The following is an 18,012-nucleotide window of genomic DNA, read 5'->3' as shown; positions in this document are numbered from 1 at the left end:
CTCTGCACCCATGCCCTCCCCTCCACCTGCAACTGCCACCTTCTCTCTAAGCTGCAGCTCAAGTGCCACCTCCTCTAACCCCTCCAGCTCCCTCCAGTTGCCAGGGTCCTTCCCTTATTCAGGACTCTAATGGCCTCCTCTGGTCACCTCCCAAGGTGCTCGGCTCTATACCTTGTGGCAGAGTTGCCCGTGCTCATGCCAACCCTGCACCCCACTGGGTCATGTCTGCTTCATCTTGTCTCCCCTATCCCTGTCTTCTGGTCTGGTACAGAGTGGGACTTCAGAGGCGTGAGCTGGTGGGAGGGTGAGGGAGGAAGGCTGTTCTCTGACAGTCTTCCTCCCCTAGGAAGGCTTCCTCCATGCCAGGATGGAGTGTGGGCTCGCCCCTGCCCTGTGCTTCCCTCATCACACAACTGTTTTTTGTTTTGTCTGTCTCCTCTCCCAGGCTGGGAGCTCCCTAGAGTAAAAAGAACTGATTCCCCTGAGAGGCTCAGGCACGAAGTAGGCAGCATTAAGAGTTTGTTGGGTGTTCCACTGGATGGATGAATAGATAAATAGATGGATGAGTAGGTGGATGCATCGATGGGTGGATAGATATGGATGAATGGATAGATGGACAGATGGGTGAGTGGGTGGGTGGGTGAGTGGGTAGGAGAGGGAAGGAATAAAATGAGGGCTCAGGTTGTTAGGGTCATTCTCTAAGAGACAGGCATCCCTTTGTCAAGTAGGGCCTCAACAAAATCCCACTGGGCTGAACATGGCTTCACCATTCCTGTCCAGAATTCCTTCATTTTTAAAAATTTGTTCATTCACTCATTCATTCTTTCTTTTCCCAATGTCTTTTATGAGGATTAAATGCATGACTACACATTAAGTGCTTAGAGCAGTGTCTGGTGCATAGTGAGTAGTGTATGACGCTATTATTACCACACAGGCAATTCCTGAGGGTCTACTGCATGCCAGGCCCTCAAAGTAGGCTGCACTGTAAATTCACCCCCACTTAAAAAAACCCACAGTGACATACAAGCAGGCCCTCACCCCTCTGCGCAGGGCCTACTTCCTGCCCCACTCCTCAGGTCTGCCAGAGACCCACCGGGGCTGGGGCCTGAGGAGCCGGGCGGGGTGGGGGACTAGCAGCTATCCTGGGGTGCTGGGGCATATCCTGCCTGATGAAGGCCTGTGGGTGGGCCCCAGCGCAAAGCAATGCAGAGGCTCACGTCCCATTCCTGCCCAGCCCTGCTGCTCTTACCGGGGCTGGTGTTGTCGTAACGGTATGGCTCTGAGATGAAGTGCGGGAGAGTCATGAGCAGGCCCGCCAGGGCCACAAGGATAGCCCCATAGCCAATCATTCGTGGTCGGTGCACCCGGCTGCCAAAATAGCTCACAAACACAATCAAGGCTGTGTTCCCCACCTGCAAAGGGACCAGGAGACCCATTAAGGTGGAACAGTGCCCAGGGCTGGGGGCCTGCACCATCCTTGTCTCTATCTCCAACTTCGGTATGCCCATCTGAATAACGGACTGAATAAAAATCATCTGGGTCTCTCTCCTGGGTCCCCCTCAGAAGGGCCGCACTGCCCCCTTAGAGGAGAAAAATGAGGGCAGAGCGGAGAAATCTAGGAGTTCAATTCCATTTTTGAACACAGATTGGACTCCATGTTAGAACATGAGGAGGATGGGCCATCAAATGAAGGGATTTTGAGTTTCAGGAATGTCATAAACAAAGTCTAAAGCCAGGTCAAGGCTTGGATTTTTTTTTTTTTTAGACAGAGTTTTGCTCTTATTGCCCTGGCTGGAGTGCAGTGGTGCAATCTCGGCTCACTGCAACCTCCTCCTCCTGGGTTTGAGCAATTATCCTGCCTCAGCCTCCCAAATAGCTGAGATTACAGGCATGTGCCACCATGCTTGGCTAATTTTTGCATTTTTAGTAGGGATGGGGTTTCACAATGTTGGCCAGGCAGATCTCGAACTCCTGACCTCAAGTGATTCACCCACCTTGGCCTCCCAAAGTGCTGGGATTACTGGTGTGAGCCACCGTGCCTGGCCTAAGGCTTGACATTTTGAGCCTTAGGATCACGATCCTAGGTTGTGAGTTCAGGAGGGGACTTCAGAGCTTGCAGGGCAGGGACAGTCTCTGCACCATGAGCAGGGAGCACATTGGCTCTGCTGCTTATTGGTTGGTAACGGTGGGTGAGTCCCAGACCCTCCTCGCTGGGGGAGTGGGGCAGTGTCGGTGGGGGAGCCACGGAATGGCTGACCCTGGAAAGGACAGCCACACTCCACAGTGGCCAGACCCTGGAAAGGACAGCCACACTCCACAGTGGCCAGACCCTGGAAAGGACAGCCACACTCCACAGTGGCCGGACCCTGGAAAGGACAGCCACACTCCACAGTGGCCAGACCCTGGAAAGGACAGCCACACTCCACAGTGGCCATATCCATAGATAGGGCCCTAAGGCCCAGAGACAGGGGAGTGACTTGCCCAAGCTCCCAGAGCAGGGTAAGGACTTTCCCCTCCCACCTCTGATGCAGGTGCTGAAGAGGATCCGGGGACACTGCAGCTGGGCAGCCTTGAGTTGTGAGGAATATGACACAGTGAGGAATATGACACATTACCCAGGGGGAGAATTTCATGGGAATCTGCACGGGGGATGGGGAGAAAGACAACTTTCTTCAGGGTAAAAACATCTGGCAGGGGAAGGACTGAAGGACTGGGACACAGCTGGACTCTGATCTCCAAATCCACCCAAAGCAGCTCATCTGCTCCTCCCTGCTTGGCTGTGGGCCCCACAGGCCTATGAATCCCCGGGCAGTTCTAAGGACAGACACCCTGCACCACGGTATCCCTCCCCCAACCACCCTAAGGCCCAGAGGTTCTGCTCTTGATGCAGTTTAAGCCTCTCTCACTACCGTTGAAGTGGCTTTCTTTGATTCCTTCCTGGGACAGGCAATAACTGGGTGCCTGAAAAGGTAAAGGATGCCAAAGGGGACTGGGTGGATATGGGGACCCTGGCTAGCTGTGAAATATCCCTGGACCTGACACAGTAGAGGTTCCCAAGGACAGACAACCAAGTCCAGGTCCTAGAAGACAGCTGCAAACGCTCTGAGGTTTCAGGCAGGCGCTGGGACAGGGGTTGCCTGAGGGCACTGGGAGGGGAAGGCCTTAAGGTGGGGTAGTGAGAGGGAAGGTTGGTGGAAGGTGCGGTGCAAGTCTCCCTCAGTGTCCACCCCTGTGGCTGGGCGGGGCCTGTACCTCGTTGAAGGAGACCAGCAGCCCCGACGTCTGGCTGGAGAGGCCGAAGCGCTTTTCCACTGTGGAGATGGAGCTCTTAAGGTAGCCGGAGATCATGAGCTGCGCCAGCTGCAGCAGACTGTGGCACAGGACGAACAGCTGTAGGGGGACCGGGAGGCAGGCAGAGGTGGGCAGTGCAGGGGGAGACAAAGAGAGGGAAGGAGGCAGACAGAGCACCAAGGAACAGAGATGGGGGAGCAGAGTCACAGAAAGAGATAGAGAGCAGGAGAGTGACCAACAGAAGAGAGACAGAGAGAGACCAAAGGAGACAGGCAGAGGAGGAGGGAGGGGAGAGAAAGACAGAAAGGGAAGAAAGGCCAGAGGAGGTGGGGGGTAGAGAGAGATGGTGATTGGTGTAGCTCACAGCTTCTCACACAGGACTAAAAACTAGAAAAGCCATCCTGAGTACACTCCAGGGACCTGGGGGCTGTTGAAGAGCCACAAGACCAAGAGTAGGGTCTTCCCGTGGCCAGGAATGGTGGGAGCCCCTTTGGCTCTCAGAGCCCCCCTTGGCTGGGCTGGGCTTTCCTCCCAGTTCCACCATCCTGCCCCTTTCTCAGGGAAGCTATCCCAGATTCACCCAGATCCTTCTCCATCCCACCTGCACTAGTCCTCTCCCAGAGTGACACTGTGAGGCCACCTGCACACATTGAACGCTACCCCAAACATCCCAGCCTGCCTGGAGTCTCCTCCTGAAAAACTCTAAGAGAATTCCTAAGAGAAGAAAAACTTCAAATGATTAAAAAATAGAGTATTTATGACAGAGCTTAATATATTCACTCTGTTCTGAGTCTCAGTTTCCTCATCTGTACAATGAGGACAACAGCCTGAGTTCCCAGGAATATTGTGAGAACTAAATAAGATCACGTGTGAGGGCACCCGGCACAGGGCCTGGCACCCAGTGGGCTCCAGTGGACGTTGGATGTTCACAGCTGCCCTTGGTGGAGCCAGGACTCCCAGTATCCACATAGGTTCGGGATCCCCAGGGTACTTCTCTATTTCTCTGGGAAAGTGGGAAACAAGGGGTGCCTCATCCTGTACTCCTCCAAGAGCACCCCTTTCCTCCCTGGGAGGAGCGAACACATACTGGCCACCTTCCATGTGCCCAAAACCCAGCTGAGTGCTTTTGTAGATCATCCCTTTGATCCTCACAGCCACCCATTGTATAGATGAGGAAACTGAGGTTCAGAGAAAGTCTTCCTTGGCATTACACAGCCAGTACGTGGCAGAGCCTGCTCTTTTAGACTCAGAGTCCCCTGCCAGGCCCTGAGAGGTACCTTGATGTTATGGAACACACTTGGCCGCACGTCCTGAGGGTCTGGGCTGACTTTGCCTCCAGGTGTGTTTTCTGTGCCCATCGTGGCCTTGGTTTCCTTGTCTGGTACCTGGGGTCCCTCACCCGCTGGCCCTGAGGGACAGAAAACCAGGGAAGGAGAATAGATAGAATCCCAGAGAATGGCCCTGGCCTGATCAGGTAGCCCTAGACCTCAGAACCAAGGTCTTTCAGGGGGAAGGGTTCTTAGTGGTTGATGAGAATCTGAGAATCAAATCACCTTCAGCCTTCCTCATTCTTAGGTCACAGTTCTGGAAGGGACTTTCCTAAAAGGGTGTGTGTCCCTGTGCCCCTACTGACCCAATGCCTACTGGGTACCTATTTCACACTTCACTCTGCTCCCAGCAAAACTTCCCTTCTGGGGAGAAGTTGCTGACCTCCCCATACAGCAAACCTGCAAGTAGTGGCCCCCGCGGGAGGGTGAGCCGTGCACATTCTCAGCCTGCCTTGGGTTGTGAGACAGCCTGTGCTCTTGGAGACTGAGTCTGGGCCTGGGACTGTCTGGTTCAGTCTAGGATCAGAGGTCTGGAGCCAGGGGCAGGGTCAAGGCTAGGTCCATAGTCAGGGAATAAAGGCTTTTCTGCAGTGTATTGGAGTAGATTCCAACCCCTGCACAGGGACCCCCTGTGCATGTCATCACAGAGCTAACCAGCCTATCCCCACATCACACCATCAGACCATGTTGCTGGTCAGGGCAGAAAGGGCCCTCCGAGCTCGTCTCATTTAACACCCTTGTGGACAGAGGCCCGTGGGGTGATAACTGAGGACACAGAGCTGTCTTGGACCCTCGACCTCCTTTACGCATGTTGGTTTTCCTCACATGGTAACTATGGTAACCCTCAGTATCTCACTCACCGCAATGAGAGGAAAGTTCAGCCCCTTCAGAGGCATCTCCCAGGGTCTCCTGAGCTCATTCTCAGTGGGGAGCCTGGAAGTCCAAACTTCAGACTCCACCCCTCCATTTAGACTGAAACCACCTGCTCTTCCTGGCAGCCCTGGCCTCCCTGGCTTTCCTCCCCTCCTGCGGCTTCACTTCCTGCCGGAAGCCTCCATTGTTTTATGTCCCTCTCACCACCGGCAGGAGTTTCCTCTCACTCAGCATGCTCTTTCTGGAGCCTGAAAATTGACCTCAGGATTCCTCCTGACCTGGGGGACTCTCACTGTATCTCTAGGGCTGAAAGACAAACTCAGGGAGGGGGCTACAGAGGCCCTGAACCACCACAGGTGAAGTTTTTGTGCTCCTCTTACAGGGTACCTGGGAACCTGAGGATTTTTAAAATTGAGATGTAATTTATAGTCATAAAATCCACCTTTTAAAAGTGCACAATCCAGTGGGTTTTAGTATATTTACAAAGCTGTACAACTATCTCCACTATCTAATTCCAGAATATTTTCATTCCCTCATAAGAAGTCCCGTACCCATCTGTAGTCACCCTCCATTCCTCCCTCTTCCCTGCCACTCATCTACTTTTTGTCTCTATGAATTTGCCTATATTCTGAACATTTCCTATAAATAAAATCACACAATATGTGGCCTTTTGTGACTGGCTTCTTTCAGTTAGCATAATGTTTTCATGTTTCAGGTATTACAAACATTCATGTACAAATTTTTATGTAGATATACATTTTCAATTCTCTTGGGTATATACCTAGGAGCAGAATTGCTGGGTCATACGTTCATATAAAATAATTCTGTGTTTAACTATGTGAGGAACTGCCAAACCATTTTCCACAGTGGCAACACCATTTTACACTCCCTCCAGCAATGTTCCAATTTCTCTACATCTTTGCTAGTACTTTTATTGTCTGTCTTTTCAATTATAGCCATCTTCATAGAGTACAGGTGGTATCTCAGTGTGGTTTTGGTTTGCATTTCCCTAATGACTAATGATGTTGAGAATCTTTTCATGTGCCTACTGCCACTTGTATATCTTGCTTTGGAGAAACGTCCATACACACAGGTTGAGGAATTTGGCTGAGGAAATGGAAGTGCGTGTGGCTAGGGAGGAGTCCCTCTTGGGGGCATAAACACTCAGAGGAAGCAAGGAACTGTTGAAACAAAACTGACACCTGACAGGAGTAGATGGGAAATTGGCCTAGGGAAGAGGAATGTCATGGGACATTCAGTGGGAGTCACTTTAAAGGCAAGGAGGAAGTAAGGCAGTTCAAAGCAAAGGCGCCCAGAGGAGGTGGAGGGGACCGTTTCTAAGCCTCAGCTCCTCTCACTAGCAGCAGTGGGTTACCTGCTGTAGTCTGGGCTCTGTGCCACAGGCTTTCTGTGCACTGGCCCATGAACCCTCTCCACAGCTCTGTCCCTTTGGTGTCTTATTATCTCTATGCTTCCGATAAGGACACCCAGGCTCAGAGGAACTAGCTTTGCTGGTTAGTATTGGTCCCAGGACTCAAGTCCAGGTAGGTGTTAAACTCAACGTCACTCAATGCTCCTTGTACAAGTTTGACAAGGGGAAGAAGCACAGTGCTTTTCTCTGTCCTGGCCCAGCCAAACCTAGCAGGTCACTTCATAGGTAGCAGTGCCAGTCCACCAAGGGGCCAAGCCAACCAGATGAGAGAGCGGGAGCTGAGGTTGGGAGCAGAAGTCCCTGACCTGGAGCCCCAGCTCTGAAGGAAACCCAAGGAATGGATGGGGCAGAGGGGTGGACGGCCTGTGGGCTGGCTCAGAACATGAGGCCCCCAGCTCCAGGCCAGACCCTGGATCCTCCATTTAGCTTCCTGGGTATACTGGAGACATTCTTGCTGTGCCCCAGCCTGTCTAGCCCCAGTTCCAGCCCCACAGCCTCTCACCTGCCCACTCATGGAACATGCTCACCTGCCTCAGGTGAGCTCCCACTCCAGCCTCACTTCTGGCTCTCCCTGAAGCTTCAATCCCGGCCTCTTCTGTCAAGACTCAGAGCCTTCCTGGGATTACTTTATCCTTTAGAGATATGGCTGTTTGTGGAGGGCAAAGTCCACAGCCTGTGCCTCTGGGCAGGGGAGGGAAGCACTGGCTACATTCCTCCTGGCTCTGAGAGGTGCACGAGTCATGTATTTGGGGGGTCAGTCGGTCACTGAATGGGGCTTGTCAGGCAGGCTGTCCACCCCCTCCAAGACTTTCTTGTGGGTTGGGGTCTCTACTGATGCCCTGACAGCAAACCTTTGCCTCCCTGACTCAGGGCGGCACTCCCCTTGGAAGGATGGTCAAGTCCAGGGCTGCATGTCCTCCTGTGGAAGGGCACTGAGGCCCTGCCCTGTTCTATGGGGCCTTTGTCAGGGGCCACCCCTGACAGGAGAAGGGGATGGCCATGGGACTGAACCTGGGCTGGGCTGGCAGTCGCCTGTGGGAATGAGGGGACCTGGGGCAGGGAGCCAAGCCCTAGTTTAAAACACCCAGTCTCTCTCTCTCCCAGGTGAGCAGCTAAGTTTTGGGATCCCAGGTAGGCCAGGTGGCTCCAGGGGCTAGGGACCCGCAGCGGGTCTGTGTGCCCGACTGTCAATCAGTCACTTGGCTGATCACTCGTGCAGGCACACCGTGTCCACCTGCTGGTAAGCCAGCCAGCCAGCGGGCCACTGTCTTTCAGGAGAGCTGTCCGTTCAGACCGTCAGTCAGCCACCTGCCTGCAGCTCCTCATAAGACAGTCAGACAGGTTCCTGAAAGTCTGTCAGCCACAAACTTCGTTTCCCATGTGTCTGGTCAGTCGGAGACTCCCCCTTCAAGGCTGCCCTTCATGGGTAGAGTCAGCATTCTCCACACCACTGGAGTCTGGGTAATGAGGAGCAGGGTTTCAGAGATCAGCCTGACTGCAAGGACCACCTTCCTTTACCTGTTCTCTGCGGGAAAGGCCCGGGATTCTGCTTCCTTTGGCTGCCTCCCAGCTACAAAGGGCAGATCTCAGGGAAATGTGAGGCTGAGAATAGGCTTTAAGGCCTCAGACCTGGGTTGGAATCCCAGCTGTGCTACAAGCCCATTGTGTGAGCCTGGGCACATCCCTTGAGCTTTCTGAGCCTCAGTTTCCCCATTTGTAAGGTGAAGATAACAGTATTTACTGATGGAATTCAGGACACACTACTCCCCAAATATGGCACCTTGGCCACATTTGAGAAAACAGTAGAAGCAGGTCATAAAACTTAGGATAGTCACACCGCTCTGACCTTCTCCCGCCTTTCACCCTGAAACAGGTCGTAAGATCCTCATTTGAGAGTTACTCTCTTTCTACCTGGAGAAAAGAAACAGCCTTAACTTTGAAGACGCAAGGACACAGAGAAGAATCTGAACAAACAGGCCTTGCTAGATTTCCCCAAGTTTATCACCATTAACACACACCCTCTTTGTGCAATACTTCTCCGCAACTATATACTTCTTCATCAAACTTGGCATAAAAAGTCACAAGTTTTTGACATTTTAGGCTAGATGATTAAAAAATAATAAACCAGCCTGGACAACATGGCGAAGCCTCATCTCTACTACAAACACAAAAGATTAGCCAGGTGTGGTGGTGCATGCCTGTAATCCCAGCTACTTGGGAGGCTGAGGCAAGAGGATCACTTGAGCCCAGGAGGTAGAGGTTGCAGTAAGCCGAGATCATGCCACTGCACTCCAGCCTGAGCAACAGGGTGAGACCCTATCTCAAAAAATAAATAATTAAATTAAATTAAATTCAAAATAATGAAAACTAAAAAATTTAAGAATACACGGGTTTTCCCATTTCTTTGGGTCTTCATTTCTGAAGGCCCCCGTGTCATGGAAAACTTACATTAAATAAATTTGGGCCAGGTGCAGTGGCTCACGCCTGTAATTCCAACACTTTGGGAGGCTGAGGTGGGAGAATTACTAAGCCCAGTAGTTCCAGACTAGCCTGGGTGACATGGTGAGACCCCATCTCTATGTAAAAATAATAATAATTAAAGTAAATCAAATTTTTAAAAGCCAAATAAATTTGTATGCTTTTCTCCTGTTAAGTTGTCTTTTGTTATAGTGACTTCAGCCACCAGCCTAGCAAAGAGTGAGGACAAGAAATCTCTTCTCCTCTATATGACCTCAAAGAGGTAAGGCCTCTGGGGCAGCTGGCCTGACATATAGGTGGCCCTTGCTCTCCTTTCCCGGGGGCCATTGCTCTCTTTTCCTGATAAATATTCAAGCACATCTGAGGCAATCGGCCCAGCTGGACCCATCCCCTTCCACACACACCTGGTCTTCCTCCAGGTAAACCCCTCCATCCTGACATCGCCATTCATCCATCTCTGGATCATCTCTTTCCCTCTCTCATTCAAGCCGTAACCAACCACAGGACCCAAGGAACTGGACCCCTTCTCTCCAGGCGCACTCACTGGCTAGGAGGCAGTGATACAGGCTTGAAGCCCCCGGCTACAATGCAGGGACTATAATCCCACCTTCCTGGTGCAGAAAGCATCTCCTGAGGATGAAAACCATCTATCCCCACATTCAGCCTGAGCGCTAAAAACCCCAAACTGTACCTTACACATCTACATACACATGATGCTATTTGCTATTTCACTGTCTTCATTAGCAATTTTTTTCCTCTTCCTAGACTGTCCGTCCAAAGCAAATGGTTTGATTGTTCTTTAGAGAAACTTCCTGAAAGATGGATCAGCCCTTCAAAGGAAGAGGCTGTGGCCCTCAGATTCTCAGACTCTCTCCCCACAAAATCCAAAACCATTGAATTGAGATTCTTACCCATCTCCATCTCCATCTTCATCTTGAATAGGGGTTGGGTAAAGTAAGGCTGAGACCTACTGGACTGCATTCCCAAACAGTTAGGCATTCCAGGTCATGGAATGAGATAGGAGGTCAGCACAAGGTACAGGTCCTAATGACCTTGCTGATAAAACAGCTTGCAGTAAGGAATCCAGCTAAATCCCACCAACACCAAGATGGCAATGAGAGTGGCCTCTGGTTGTCCTCACTGCTACACTCCCACCAGTGCCATGACAGTTTACAAATGCCATGACAATGTCAGGAAGTTACCCTATATGGTCTAAAAAGAGGAGGCATGAATAATCCACCCCTTGTTTAGCATATCATCATGAAATAACCATAAAAATGGTCAACAAGCAGCCCTCGGGGCTGCTCTGTCTATGGAGTAGCCATTCTTTTATTCCTTTACTTTCCTAATAAATTTGCTTTCACTTTACAGACTCACCCTGAATTCTTTCTTGCACGAGATCCAAGAGCCCTCTCTTGGGGTCTGGATGCAGACCCCTTTCCGGTAACACCAGCAGCAGATGCTGGGCAATCCATTCCTCATGATAATGGCAGACGCCCCCCTCCAGAAGTGTTGGGGTGGGAGGCAGCCAACTTCAAGGCTACAAAGCCCTGCCTTGGGCCCTTCCTACCTCCTAAGTTGCCTGAGATTCCCTGGGCCTGCAGACACCCCTGCCAAGCTCCTGCAGCCCAGCTCATCTCTCATCTCTCCCTCCATAAAACCCCCTCCCAGGCCAATTTCCGCTGGTCACTCTCTTGCATTACTTATGTTTCCCTCTTCTCTGCCTGACTAGGCAATAAATTCCCCCAGGGCAGACGTTGTCCTGTACTCCCCCAGTCCTGGTGGATCATGTTAGTTCCCTGCTGAAACCCTCTGGGTGAGAAGACTTTGGATTCAAAGATTTGTTTTGTCATGACGTAGCTGTGTGACCTAAGACAGCTTATTTAGCCTCTCTAAGCCTGTTTTCTTCTCTGTGAGTTAGTGAGCAGTGTCTATCTCCCAGTGTTTTTATTACGATTAAAGGAAAATGTCCTATGCCTGATATACTGTGGTCCTCAACAATGGTTAGCCCCTCCCCAACTCCAGCTCCATCTGCAAACTGTGAGCATAGGCTCAGCCCCAAGGAGGTCAAGGTTAGTGGAAGCCAATCCCATCCCATGTACCCCCCACCCTAGTGAGCATGTGTCCCTCGTCCCCAGCAAACCACTTATCTTTTGAGGCCTGGCTCACGCCTGGCCTCATGGTGGCTCATGCCTGTAATCTCAGCACTTTGAAAGGCCGAGGCGGGTGGATCACCTGAGGTCAGGAGCTGGAAACCAGCCTGGCCAACATGGTGAAACCCTGTCTCTACTAAAAATACCAAAACTAGCCGAGCGTGGTGGTGTGTACCTGCAATCTCAGCTACTTGGGAGGCTGATGTATGCGAATTGCTGGAACCTGGGAGGCCGAGGGTGCAGTGAGCCGAGATTGTGCCATTGCACTCCAGCCTAGGCAACAAGAGGGAAACTCCGTCTCAATAAAACAACAAGATTGTTGAATTGAACTAAACCAAATGAAGGGGAAGAGAAGGCTGGAGCATGGGGTCTGTGGGTGGGGACTGCGGTGGTGCACATGAGTTGGGATGGGGGCAGCATGAGGGCCCTGAATGTTCCAGTTCCTTGTTTGGCCTGGCCCAGCACTCTGGAGGAGAGGGAGTCAAAGGCAGGAAGGGGGAATGTCTCCAGGCATTGGGCTTGGCTGTCATATTTGGGAAATTCCTCCCAGCAGGACCTTGGGCGGTCTGCTGGGAGGACAATAGCATGCTTGAGGTCCAGCTTTGTGAGACTGCAGCTGTTGTTTCTTGAAGGAGATCTGGCAGGGTCGCAGAGGGGCCAGGCAAACTTTCTGGTGGTTTCCCAGCTCAGTCAGGGACCCTGAGTTGGGACTTTCTGTTCCCAGTTGTAACCCTGGCTACCCCATCTAGACCTAGGATGACCTAAAAAATGGCAACTACAGCCTGGGAGGAGGGTCTCCCTAGGCCTAAAACAAGGAGCCAGAGGCTCAGAGATATGCAGCTATGGCTCAAGGCTATGCTCCATCCGCTCCATGTGATCCCAGCTAATCTCTCTCTGTACTTAAATTGATCCTTTAAGGGGTCCATGTTATCCCATCTCACTCGGATCATGAATCTCTAGTCCTCCAAACACAAGGTGACCCTGGGGTCTAGAGAGGACCTCAGGGCAGGCTTCCTGCAGAGTCAGCTCCCTCAGGCCTATGTTCACCAGGCACAGGCTGGGAACATTGGAGCCTTCAGTACAGACTTGTCCAGAAAGAGGGGAAGAATAGGCCAGGAAGGCCTCTGTTACCAGTGGGGGGCTCGAGTTTGAGCCCCAGCTCTGTTGCCGAGTAGCTGCATGGCCTGGGGCAGGTAACAGAGCTCCTCCTGGCTTTTGTTTCCTCATTTGGTTTTGATTTTTTGTTTTGTTTGTTTTTTTTTGAGACGGAGTCCTGCTCTCATTGCCCAGGCTGGAGTGCAATGGTGCGATCTCGGCTCACTGCAGCCTCCGCCTCCCAGGTTCAAGCAATTCTCCTGCTTCAGCCTCTGGAATAGCTGGGACTATAGGTGCCTGCCACTACACCCAGCTAATTTTTTGTATACTTTTTTTTTGTAGAGATGCAGTTTCACCATGTTGGTCAGGCTGGTCTCGAACTCCTGTCCTCAGGTGATCCCACTGCCTCGGCCTCCCAAAGTGATGGGATTAGAGGTGTGAGCCACCATGCCCGGCCACCCTCATTTGTGAAATGGGCCCAGAGTGCTTCGTCATCATAAAAGTGCTGCACATGGCTGGGCGTGGTAGCTCATGCCTGTAATCCCAACACTTTGGGAGGCTGAGGCGGGTGGATCACAAGGTCAGGAGTTCAAGACCAGCCTGGCCAACATGGTGAAATCCTGTCTCTACCAAAAATACAAAAATTAGCTGGGCGTGGTGGCAAGTGCCTGTAATCCCAGCTACTCCGGAGGCTGAGGCAGGGGAATCGTTTGAACCCGGGAGGTAGAGGTTGTAGTGAGCTGAGATTACGCCATTGCACTCCAGCCTGGGTGACAGGGTGAGACTCCATCTCAAAAAAAAAAAAAAAGTACTGTACACATGAGTGGGGTTATTATGAAAGTTCCCAGGCCACAGATTCTCTGGGCCACTGAAGCAGGGCCGCTTCCTCCTCAGATACTTTCTATAGCTCCCAACTGCCTTTAAGACAAAGTCCATGTGCCTAACCTGGCATACACGTTCCTTGTGACTGGGCCCCATCAGCTTCTTTGGCTTAACTTCCCACGGTGTTGCCAGTGGCACCCGCTCCTCCAACGGTACTGGGCAGCTCACTAGCTCCACAGACATGCAGTGTAGTCACTTTTCTAAGCATTTGCAGTGCTATCTCCTTCCCTGGCATGCTCACCCTGTATGGGATTGGTGGAAGGGAAGAGAAAGCCCCAGGGCAATGGCATGGAGAGGAAGAGCTCAGGTACCAGGCAGACCTGGGGGCTGGCCTCCACCCTGCTGTTTACTTTGGGGTGAGCTTGGACTTTGCTTGCCCCCTCTGAGCATCAGTTTCTCACCTATTAAAAAGGGGAGGACATTTCACTGGGTTCTCTTAAAGCCAGTGATGCAGTGCTGGAATTTGAACCTGGGACTGCTGGTTCTTTCCCTCGCCCCACCTGTCTGCCCTAGAATGGCTTACATTTGAACACAGATGGGCTGCAGAGAGGAACAGCAATACCGGAAACAAGGAGGGATGAACCTCTAAGAGAGGGTCAACAAACAGCATATGGGAGAGGTTACCCCCAGCTGGAAGAATCTGGAACGGCTTCCTGGAGGAGTTGGCATTTCGAAGAGTTGGAAAACAGGGCGAATGTCACCAGGATGGGATGTGGGCAGGGGCTTCCTGAGCAACGGTGAACAAGCGGGAAAATGAAATCTTTGCGTCACACCATGTGTGTGTCAATGGCTGTCCTGGCACTGGCAGGGAAACTGCTGCCTAAGAGGTATGTGGTGAGTTGGTGAAGGGGCTCTGCTGGAGCCAGATCTGACCTTCACTCCTCTCTGGTGTCTGCCCTGACTGGGACAGCTTCCCCCTCTCCCCTGGGGACTCTTCCCAGGCTGCAGGCTTGGTATCCTACCCCACCCGCATTCCTACACCCCTCAGAGTCGTGTGGTGAGCCTGGCCACAGCCCAGAATGGGTCTCGGGAAGCAAGGCTAGAGGTGGCACCTGATGGCCCACCGGGCAGATGCTGGGGTCAGCTTCCTGCTGTCTGTGTGGGAAGTCAGGGGGCACCTGGAGAATATTCCAGAACTGGGCCCTGCAGGGATCAGAAAAATAGTCCTGGGGGGACTTGTGGGGGGGTACAGTGCAGCCAAAGTCTCTAGTTAGTTCCCGCACCCCCCAGCTCTCCATCCCTCCCATCCACACTAAGCCAAAGCTGATGGGGAATTTGGTTTGTCAATGGCCCATTCACATCGCCCCCCCACCAAACCATCCCACCCAAACTGACTTCATTCACATCTGTCCTGTGAGGTGCCCTGAGAAGAGGCATCTATCCCACCCTTCCTGCCATGCTGCAGTCCCCAAGCCGTGGCTGCGTTCTCCTGGAGTCCCTGCAGCTGCGCCTCAGCTGGGCTGTCTCCATGGCCTATAAAGCCCTCCCTGCTGGGCTCCTGGGAGCAAGTGGGGCCTTGCCCAAATGGCGGTGAGGCTCACACAGCCCAGGGGAGATTCAACAGCTGGGAAAGAGGCCAAAGGTGACTGCTATAGGGCATCTAACCTGGAGTTCTCCCAGTCCAAAAATCCTTTGTTTCTTCTACCCACACTGACTTCCCAGGAAATGCTGGGCCAGGTGCTCTGTTCCCAGAAACACTGGCCTCGTTTCAGGGCGTTTCCTTGTCACCCTGCAGGCAGAGCTTCAAGACCTTTTTCCTCCAGCCTCCTCCCCTCTCCACAGTAAGAGACCTCACTGTGCAGAGACCCATGCAGGTCTCTGCAGGTCACTCTCAATCCCCTGGTCTTCCGGGTGGATCTTCTGACTGCCTGCAGGTCTGTCTGTAGCTCTCCGGCACCTGTCCCTGTCTGATTCTCTTTCCTGCTTTGTCTCCTTCGTCTCTGTCTCTCGCAGTCTCTGCTGCAGCCCTCTCTCCAGGTTTGACCTCCCTACCTTTCCCTGCATTCTCCTGCTGACACCTGTTGATACTGCATTCTCCGACCTGTGTGCCTCTTTGTTTGAGCCTGCCTGTCTGCACTGTCTAACTATACACTGTTCTCTTTTTCTCGGCTCTGTCTGTCTCTGTCTCCTTCGAGAGGGGAAACAGGGCTTGATGAGGGGGTCAGGGGCCTGTCTTTCTGTTGTCCTGTAAGTCTCTGTGTCATCAACAAGGTTTGGCTGGGTTCCCTGGCTCCAGCTGAGTAAATAGTGTCCCTTTCTGCTCCTCCAGTCACCCACTCATTCATTTAACACACCTTTACTGAGCTCTGGCCATGTGCCTGGCTCTGTGCCAACAGCTGTGAGCACCTATCCCACCCACTCTGGCTCTACGGCCTCACCCTTTTCTCTGGGAACATGTTCCCCAGGCTCACTCTCCATGCGCCTTCCTTACTTTGTCTGGACTTACCTATCCTGGGTCCCATGACTGCTGCAGTGCAGTGAGCTCCAGCCCCTAATTCAATCTCAGGACCTGGAGCTTAGCAGGGGAGAGGAAGCAAATCTTCTCGGGGGCTCCTGGAGACAGCAGCAGGTGAGCCACAGCAGGGATGCAATAATGGTGGGAGCTCCAGACACTGGGTCAGTTCCTCTTGGGCCACACAGGACATGAGATTTGTCCAGGCATAGGTTAGGGAGTCCTCCTCAAACTCAACCCCAAGTGTCTCCAAGTATCTGTCTCCCTGGATCACTTGCTCCTTCTGTCTCTCCCTTGCCCTGGCTCCACAGTTGTGTAGGAGGTTGGATTTATTCAAGTCCAGCCTCTCTGCGAGGAGGAAGCTGTGCCCCGCCTCCCTGAGGCTCAGCCTCAGCCTGTCCTTTTCCAGACTCTTGCCTCTGCATTTCCCTTAGGTATTTTCCCCTGCTCTGTTAGCAGCAGAGAGGTGGGGGCGCAGAGGGGATGTTGATAGGTCTCCCCAAGCTCCCCAACCTTCCACACTCATCCCCCAGTCTCCTCACTGCACTACCATTTTCCACCCGAGCCCTTCTCCTACCAAGCTCTTGTTCCCTTCACAGAACTTTTGTTGCCCTCCCTTGATAGGAGGGCCCCATGGAGAGCCCTTGTTCCTCCATCTAGCAGTTGTCCTCTTTCACTGAACCCCTGCCCCCCTCAAGCCTACGTCCCCTCTCACTAAATCCCTCATCTCCTCCCTGAGGTCCAAGGATCCAGAGCAAGAAGTGGCTCTGTCCACTAAGTATCCAGTGGCAGCCTGCCTGGGTGGAGCTCATGGTAGAAGGTCCATCAGTTTCAGCCATCTAGGCAAAGGGAGGAGGGGAACAGAATGGAAAATATGAAATTCTCAGCATTTTCTGAACTGAGGACTGAGGATGGAGGTCCAGGAGCCAGACAGATCTGGGTCCCATCTCAGCTGTCATTTGCTGGTCAAGTGATCTCAGACAAGTCCCAGCATCTCCCTGAGTGTCAATTCTCTCATCTATAAAGAAGGGACAGTAATCCCTTGCAGAGCCACTGTGAAGGTTCAGCGAAGGAGAAAGAAGCCAAGCCTGGAGGCCTCTGAAGCTCAGAGAAAGGAGTGGCAGAGGTGGGGCTCAGAACAGGGCAGCAAGGGAAAGCAAATCCACCTTGCCTTTCCCAGCTTGCACAGCACTTTCACACACAAGGCCCCACTGGGTCCTCCCCTTGACACTGTAAGGTCAGGTTATTTATTCCCTGATTTTACAAACAAGGCATTGAGTCTCAGTAACTTGCCAGAGATCACCCAGCTAGTAGGTCGTGGGTGCCTTGAACCTCTAATGCTAGAACCAGGCTTTTCCCTCCACCCAGGCTATCTTCTCTGAAGAAGATCTGGGTTTCCCCAAATCCAAGATACAGAAGCGAACCTGACCCTGTCCCTGAAATAAAGTCTTTTTGCATGGAATGAGGATGTGGGTTTGGAGTCTAACTTTTGGGGTGCAATAACAGAGAAACATACACCAGCTCCACTTGGCTCCTATTTGCTATATGAGGGTGCTAGTAGGAAGTAGGCAATGTGTGAAATAATCACAGATCTCCCTGGCACTCAGGAGGCACTCAATAGATACTTGTTACATGAATAAATGAGTCTTTGAGAAACAAGAAATGTGAGTGCATGATCATTCATTCCACTGAGAAAGGTCAAGAACTGGCTTGGATTAATAGAAAGACCAGATCCTGATGGGTTTGACCCAGGGTCTGACCTGATCAGACCCTACTTAGGAAAACCAAATTGGGTCTGTCTCTCCAAATCCTTCTGATCAACGTCAGCATTGTGAATCCTCACGAAGATTGGCAGAGGTGCAACCTCCCAGACTCCAAATTACAGTATAAAGATCCCTTTAAACTTTCTGGAAGCCCAGTGACCCCCACTTTGGCCCCAGGGCCTGAAGAAGTTCTGTGCATGAAATGGTCTCGGTCGGGGGGGGGGGGGGACCAGCTTGTCTGGCTAAGTTTATCTCATTGATCTTT

The 18,012-nt window shown here is 52.1% G+C and overlaps 2 protein-coding genes across 7 annotated transcripts in view; both read right to left on the bottom strand.

Moving 5' to 3' along the window:
* Positions 1-16,381, bottom strand: part of SLCO2B1 (solute carrier organic anion transporter family member 2B1) — a 55,114-nt gene extending 38,733 nt beyond the window's left edge. Inside the window, exons 1-4 of the mRNA XM_050756151.1 lie at positions 15,979-16,381; positions 4,569-4,699; positions 3,253-3,390; positions 1,250-1,412 (exon numbers count right to left, since the gene is read on the bottom strand). Coding sequence (XP_050612108.1) covers positions 1,250-1,412; positions 3,253-3,390; positions 4,569-4,699; positions 15,979-15,994 — 448 coding nt within the window. The 5' untranslated portion in view covers positions 15,995-16,381. The remainder of the gene's footprint in view (positions 1-1,249; positions 1,413-3,252; positions 3,391-4,568; positions 4,700-15,978) is intronic.
* Positions 1-18,012, bottom strand: part of RPS3 (ribosomal protein S3) — a 735,956-nt gene that overhangs the window by 254,287 nt on the left and 463,657 nt on the right. The window contains exon 1 of one of the 6 annotated variants that reach the window (XM_050756442.1): positions 242-251. The exons of the other annotated variants lie outside the window; for them this stretch is intronic. The gene's annotated coding sequence lies outside the window, so the exon portion shown is untranslated. Of the gene's footprint in view, positions 1-241; positions 252-18,012 lie in introns of those variants that run through there. 6 annotated transcript variants of the gene reach the window in all.

Source organism: Macaca thibetana, chromosome 14 (assembly GCF_024542745.1).
Source record: "Macaca thibetana thibetana isolate TM-01 chromosome 14, ASM2454274v1, whole genome shotgun sequence".
NCBI lineage: Eukaryota > Metazoa > Chordata > Mammalia > Primates > Cercopithecidae > Macaca > Macaca thibetana.
Note: the sequence above shows the minus strand (reverse complement) of the source record. Positions and strands in the feature narration are given on the sequence as shown.